This window comes from Parus major, unplaced genomic scaffold (genome assembly GCF_001522545.3).
Source record: "Parus major isolate Abel unplaced genomic scaffold, Parus_major1.1 Scaffold283, whole genome shotgun sequence".
Taxonomy (NCBI): Eukaryota; Metazoa; Chordata; class Aves; order Passeriformes; family Paridae; genus Parus; species Parus major.
The window spans coordinates 149,375-156,966 of NW_015379269.1; the positions used below are offsets into that span (position 1 = coordinate 149,375).

A 7,592-nucleotide genomic window follows, 5' to 3' on the forward strand; every position below is an offset into this window, starting at 1 on the left:
ATTCATTTAGGTGTTCTAATTTCTGCTGTATACGTACATCTGCTTGTCAAAGAGGAAAACCCTGAGCCAGCAACAGGAGAAAAGTGATGTGAGGGGGAGGTGGGCTGAACACCTGGCCTTTGACAGCCTTTGGAGGCCCCTCAGCCCTCGTTGAGAAAAAATTCACATTAAAATTAGAATGCAGAGTCATTTTGAACAGTCCTTAATCCAGCCATTCCAGATGAATGTTCAGACAGAAAAAGCACAGAAGACATGGGGAGAAGCAGGAGACAAACTGAGCTTGCTGCCAGCAAAGATACCGAGGCTTTGGAGCGTGGAGATGCAGCCAGAAGGAAAAAACAAATGCTGTGGATCAAATCAGTCTCCTCTTGATTTCTCCAGCCTTGCTGCTGAGTGAAAGACCTCACTTTCTGGTCTGGGGATGTTTTTATTTATGAGCACTAGAGGGAAATACCTGGCAAACACTTGAAAGAAAGGGGCTGAGCCCAGAACTGCTCAGAACTGGTGTTTGATACCAAAATGAGTATCCTGTGTCTAGAATGTGCCCAGAGAAGATTGGAGTTACTCCTGCTGCTGCCTGCTGCCAAGTGGGAAAAAAAGCAACAATAAACCACACCCCACTGAAATGAACCCCCTGCAGTGCCAAACCACAGAATCTCAGGATGGTTTGGGTTGGAAGAGGCCTTAAAGAGCTCTAGAACCACCCCCTGCCATCATCAGGGACACCTTCCACTCAGCCAGGTCACTCAGGCTCCATTCCTTGAACGCTCCCAGGGATGAGACATCCCCATTTCTGGTCAGCCTGTGCCTCAGCACCTTCACAGTGAGAAATTTCCTGCATCTACCCAACCTAAACATCCCCTCTTTCAGCCCAAACACTGCAGCCGTGTTTGTGTTACCCAGCCCAGCTCCCAGCTCCAGGGCTGCTGTTCCCTCATTCCCATGGAACTCTTCTCTCCAACAGCCTCCCAGGGAATCCATCCCTCACTGGTCACTGTTTCAGTCTGAGCACACTGCAATTCTAGTAACTGCAACAGAATTACCAGAATAAAAATTTGTGGTGGGAAACCCCAGAAATCTGGACTTGAAACATTATTTTATACTGCAGCAATTTGGCTATAGGTAAAAATGCATGGTTTAGAATATACTTTTCTCTTTGTTTTTTATGCTATAACATAATAAAAGGGGTTTAAATCTGTGGGTGAACCTAACAAAAGCCTACAGTAAAATTTATGAGTGTACATAAGAATTACATTATTGTGCTCTGAGACCTCAGGTCTCTGAACAGACTTTCTTTGACAAACCTTTCAGAAAAACACAACAACACAAGCAGAACTGAAGGATGTGGCCACATTTCACTGGCCACTCTCAGTCATGAATTGCCTCATCACCACTTTCTTTTTCAGCTGCACAAAAATTACACAGGTGTAGGAGCACTGCCTCACTCGTAAAAGACAAATAATAAAAGTACCAGGTGGAAAATAAAACTCATCTTCACTTTCTGGAAAACTACAGAACCTTATTCAACCACCAGTTGCCTCAAAAGGTAAAAAATATTCCCTAACCATAGTTTTTTTGTATTTGAGGAGGGTTTTGATTGATTTAAAGAGGAAAAGCTAGCAAAGAATACCATTCCAGAAGTCAAATAACTCCTCATGTGAGTCTGGTCAGAGATGAAGATGGCCAGAAAGATCCAGTCACTCTTCCTCCTGCTGCCTGACAGCTGTTCCCACATATTTTGATCAGTTTTCCTTGACAAATAACAACATATTTGTTGGTATATCCTTATCACATATCATGTGTTCACTTATGACAATTAAATTAAACCTAACATTTCAATAAACCCTAAGCCTTCTTCCTACAGTGCTTGCTCCAGTATTTATGGACAGTAAATGTCTTCCCAGACATCCTTCTCTCGTACCAGGGCATGGCCTGCAGTGGTTCCCCGTGTGAGTTCTCTCCACATCAGCACCAAGGAGGAAAGACCTGGGGACAACGTGCAGGAAAGAGCAATTCCACATCCTCTGGGACAAGGAGTTAGGCTTTGCCTCGTGTCAGAGGTCCTGGACAGTCTTCAGAAGAGATCCAGGTTCTAGGAATTTATTCATTTATGTGTTCATATATTTATTTTTACAAGGCTACAGGTGTTCAGGGGCATGGATTACCAACACCATCCCTGTTCATTCCCAACTGGAGCTCTGACAGGACAATTCCAGGTTATCTTTACCTGCCTGATCTTTCCAGCCTTGCAGCATCTGCTGGGAGTGGCTGCAGAGTGGGGTTTGGGATTGTTTTCCTTTCCTGAGGAAGAGGCAAGGATTTTTTGGTTTTGTCTTTCTGAAAGACCAAAATGTCATCCTCCAATATCATACCCCTCCTGTGTCTTTTGTAAACAGAAGTTAATCAGTCAAAACTAATCACTGAGCCTTTTTATGCATGCTAATCAAGAGGTAGTTGCAGAAATGGTAATTAAGCAAGAATCTGTCATATGTCACTTTATACTGGGTAGCACTGAACACTTAGCTGGAGATATAAACAGATTTTATAAGGTCATACTTAAATAGCTTCAACCACAGTTCTGCTTACAGACCTAAATTATGTGTACTAGTGAGTGTATATATATATCTTTACATCATCAAATACCTATCAATTTGCATACAGAACTCCAGCATGCCTGCACACAGACTATTTACTGGCAAGCCACAATGGAAGCAAAATCACATTCAAGTGCACTTTATGCAGCTACAGCCCTAAAGACATGCAGGTAAGAGTCCAAAATGTCAGGTTTGGGTCACAATTACATCACTGCTACACAGAACAGCTTCATCACATCTGATTTTAACACTGACAGGAGAGCAGAACACACCACCCCATTTAATGTTTGTTCAAGTGAACGTTAAAAGTTTTCCACAATAACTTCTCCAACCAGAACACAAAATAGCTGTGCTAACATAGGCTCAGGAGGAAATTAGATATTCTGAGAGGATTTTTGTGATAAACCTTCTGAAAACTTTTTCTACACTACACAAACATACTTTTCATGATAATATATTATGTTATTTCCAGTGAAGTAGTCTCATTTGAGGTGCATGTTTGATAAGAGAGCATTTTTCAATTACAAGAATATCATGATATGAAAACAGCAAATATATGTTAGGTGAAAAAGGCCAAAGGGGCATGAAATTTTCATTCAGCTTTTAAAAGGAAGGAAACTGAGTATTCTGAGTAAACTGGACCACATTTTAGAAGGTGGTGACTACTCAGACCTAAAAGTATTAAGAGTTAAGTTCAGCCTCTAAAGTCTGCTGACATTCTTGATCAGAAGTCTGCAGGGGTGGTTGGTTGTCTTTGGATTTTTTTTTTAATAAACAATAGCAGGAAAAATTTCCTAATCCTGACTCTTTTTTACCCCTAGACCAAAGCTCCTGTCAGCACACACAGAATGTGAGCCTCAGCTTGTCATTTGGGCTGATTTTCCCTTGCCTTCTCTCCTTGCTGAAACCACTTTTATTTCAGCATTTCCCCACCTGTAACACTGGCTCCAGACCTGGCTCACCACAGCTAACCTCAGGAGGATCTGCCCATTTGCTGCAAACACAGACAGGAAATATTTACTGATATTTAAGTGCCTGTGAGTGCCAGTTATTCTCATAGCAGTTGTGAATATTTTGCTGCAGATGACAATGCACTCATTCCAGTTCCAAACACACCACCAAAGGCTACATTCTTATTTTCAGCATCTGTTAATAAGGGGTTTCTGTGCATGATATTTTTCTGATTTACCATTCTTTCTAGTTTTCTGTATTCTCCTAGACATTGTTCAGCTATATAACAAGTATCACTTGAGTTAGATGCTCTGGGAGGGATCACAATTAAAGAGGAGATTCTAAAAATACGTTCCAAACATGGCTACAGATACAGTGACAATCACAAAAAGGATCTTGCCAGCAAAATTGGATGCTGAGACCTTTCTGAACAGTAGAAGTACAACAGAAGCACTGCAAAGACAAGAATTAGAAGTTATTGTGTGGATGGCACTTTCCAAAACAGGTCTTGTGTTTAAGCATTTTTGCTGAGCATATCTCATCAGATCTGGCAGCTTTCAGAGAGAGCTTCTTTTACTGAGAGATGAAGAAAGATCATCACACTAGAGAAGTGAATAACCTTGATTTTTACTGTTCCTCACGTGCCCTTTTTATCTGGGTACACATTACATGAGAAAAAAATACCACCAAACCTATATCAAAGATAAGTTTAAGTTTGTGGCAGGTATCCCTTTTTTAATCTGCCTTACTTTCCTGTTCTCAGAAAACAGAGTCCAAAGGCCAGCTGAATTACTTGGAAGCCACTCTGGCTGTGTGAGATACCTGATCCTCCTGCCTGCAGCTGAGTGCAGTGTGCCACCTCCATTTCTCTAACCCGTGAGAATTGTGCCTAGGCACTTCAGTGTTGGATTTCTGTGTATTTAGCAAGCAAAGTTAAAGAAAAAGCCTCTCTTACACACATTTTTTTAGCAGAGAGACAGATGCATTCAAAGTTTCAGCTCAGACTTGAACCAGTTCATATTTAAACCATTTTATTGTTCCATAGCATGACTTCCTGTGCTTGGACTCACAATCAATACTCCTGTCAAGAGTGGCCAACTTAAATAATTCTTCTTGAAAGTAAAGCTTTCAGTATTAAATCCTTGACTGAATTTTCCTGGGAGAGATTGAATCACACAGAGCTTTCATCATCTGGAAAGATCTGAGAAGAATATTGTGTATCATATCCAAGCTCCCACAAGTCAGGCTCTACTGGTGGTGTTTCAGAGCCTGTCAGTTCACTCAGACTTCAGACTGTCTGCAGAAGTGGTCATTTACTCTATGGAAAAGCATTTGTGGAAGATGAATATTACCCAAGTCAAATTAGGGCCAGCACCTTCTCTCCCCTCTCAGTTCCTGTGGGACCTTGCAGTGAGGCTTTCCAGGAGAAATGTGGTTATAAAAACCTGTCCTCTCAGTTCCTGTGGGACCTTGCAGTGAGGTTTTCCGGGAGAAATGTGGTTATAAAAACCTGTCCCTTGGTTGTTAACTCCACTGGGGCTCCTGATCCACACTGCTCCTTTACCCCAGCACAATGCCTTGCACTGTTCAGGGCACAGTAGAGTCAACAGATTATTAAAGATTGCTACATGAGTCAGAGGTACAGGGAAATTGAGTTTTCCAGCAGATTTTGCTGTGCCCAGTGTTTTACCCAGAAATAGCACCTGTACTGCTCCTGTTTTTTAAAAACTGAGCAGAAATTCCTCTGGCATGAACGATGGTTTATGCACCACCTTTCTAACCCCTCCTGGTGCTCCACTCTTAGAGCAAAAGCCACCACAAAAACAGTGTAAAACAAAGTTGACAACTCCAAAAGGAAACAAAGAACTGGTACAATCACATTGAGGAAAAGGTGAGCTCAAGTGGAAGTTTGGCTGGAGGCCAGACAAACACACGAGTTTGCAGACAAGCATCCAGATGCAGCTTTATTCTCCAGCTGGAAGATGGGAAGGTGAGGGACAGCTCAGAGGTGATACAAACCTTGCTGCAGAGTATTCCATGTTACCCATTGAGCACAGGCAGCAGCTTCTGGGAGCCCCCTGCCAGGTGTCTGGGTAGGATCACCAGACACCCAGTAAATGGCACTGGATAAATGGATAAATGGATAAATCCCTTCCCTGGGAGCAGCACACAGATTTGGGTACCGAGAGTGAGCTGGCTGTACCTGCAGCCAGGCCCTCTGGGTTCCCAGAGCTTTGGAAGAGTGTCCTGCTGCTCTGCCTGCGTTTGTGGGCAGCCCTCTCCCCCCGAGGGAAGGCTGAGTTAACCTAAAGCACCTTAGCACAATCCTCATCCTGCTCCTTGGCCAAGTCTCCCATTCCTTCAGTCACAGGCAGCTCAGCAGAAGAGATTTATGCCTCTCCCAAACAGCACAATAGAAATAGCAACAAAGATGCTGCAACAGTTGCCATAACAACTGCTTTTAACTGGAAGAGGAGCAAGGAATACAATTCCTTTTCATCCACAAACTAACAATGTGTTCATTATTGCAAAGCAGACCTTTGTAAAGAGCTGAATTCTATTAAAGTTTTTACCCTATTTTAGATCTGTCTTTTATGCTTCAGAATAACAACAATTCTAATTAATACCTTAGGTTCTGGTATATCCTTCTCCAACTTCCTGCCCACATATAAAGCCCAAGGTTTTTTTTGACAAAAATACTGAAACAGAGATAACATCAGTTTAGATTTAGAAAACATCACCTGTGATTCACAGGCAGTTTGAGACCATGTTTGTCTTAAAGATAAGTTATAGTGATCAGTAACAGCACAAGGCAGCAGTGACCACAGAGATGAAAATATTTTCCTTTATCTCCTTATTCACCAGTCTGTAAAAAGGGGACAGGGGCTGAATTTCACATATGTTGTCATTTTGGAAGACTGCACTTGTTTCAGTCCTCTCTACACAAACAGGGACAGCTACCACAGCACTGCTTTGGGCTGAAACATCTGCTGGGGACCAGGAAGGGAGAGCCACCCACAGCTGTGGCTGCTGACACTTGCACAGGGCCAGAGAGAGAAGAGAAAAGAGTTCTTGCCAAAGGGTGCAAGACACACAGGGGTGACAAATCTGTGCTTCAAAGTGCAGCACCTTGCATGAGATACCTGGAGTGACAGACTCAGATCAGAAAATAAATCCCAATTCCAAAGGTAGGAGGGATTCTCCAATTGCTCAGCCCCAGCTCTTGCCTGGCAAAGGAGGGTGCTGAAGGTACAGAGAGTATCAGATAGGAAATCCACTGAAAAACTTCCAGTATATGGGAGTGTGTGGTGGAGAGAGGAGCTGCACACACATGTCTGCAAAGTCTTGGAAGGATGTAATACATTTACTAGCTGGTCACAGAGAAATCAAGCCAGCACAGCTTTCTGGTTATTTACTGTGTTGTTTAAAGTCCCAGATGCAATACCCTGTAATTATCTTGCAGATATTTTTAGTGCTGCACTCTCTCTGTTCATAGCATCTTAGGAAACAAGTCATTCCACATCCCCTAGAAGCTGCAAGCACCAAAGCCACTGGCTATGCACAGTGGGGATCCAGCTGCTTTTTCCAGCTGTTCCTGGAAACAACAAATGTCACAGATCTGCAAATATCCACTCTGACAGCTCGCTGATCTGGGGCCAGCCCTGCTCTCCCACTGCCATGGATGCTCAGATAACTTTGCACCAGTGCTGCCATTCCTCTCACAATAGAGCTCCATTTTCATTTTGTAATCTTTCCTGCAAACTGGGAATTTGACACAGCCTATGCATTCAGGTATAACTTCCTCTGGGAGAAATTCCCCAACGATTCACCCCAAGGAATTGTTTTATGGGATATGATTTACCATGGTACATATTGACATGGAGCAGCTGCTGTGTCCAGGGAATCATTTACAAAATGTGTGAAGAGACAACCCTGGAGACCCTGTGAGCCAACATTTCCTACAAGCCCCAGCTGAGAGAAGGTCCCTGGGTTTCCCTGGGTTCCTCTGAGTTTGCCTGAGTTTCTCTGTTTCCCTGAGTTTCTCTG

General features: G+C 43.0%; 1 protein-coding gene across 1 annotated transcript in view; it reads left to right on the forward strand.

Annotated features, from left to right (window-relative positions):
• Window positions 1–2,758: 2,758 nt before the first annotated feature.
• The window catches only part of LOC117243769, a 42,509-nt gene continuing 37,675 nt past the window's right edge, over window positions 2,759–7,592 (forward strand). The window contains exon 1 of the mRNA XM_033511499.1: window positions 2,759–2,764. Coding sequence (XP_033367390.1) covers window positions 2,759–2,764 — 6 coding nt within the window. The remainder of the gene's footprint in view (window positions 2,765–7,592) is intronic.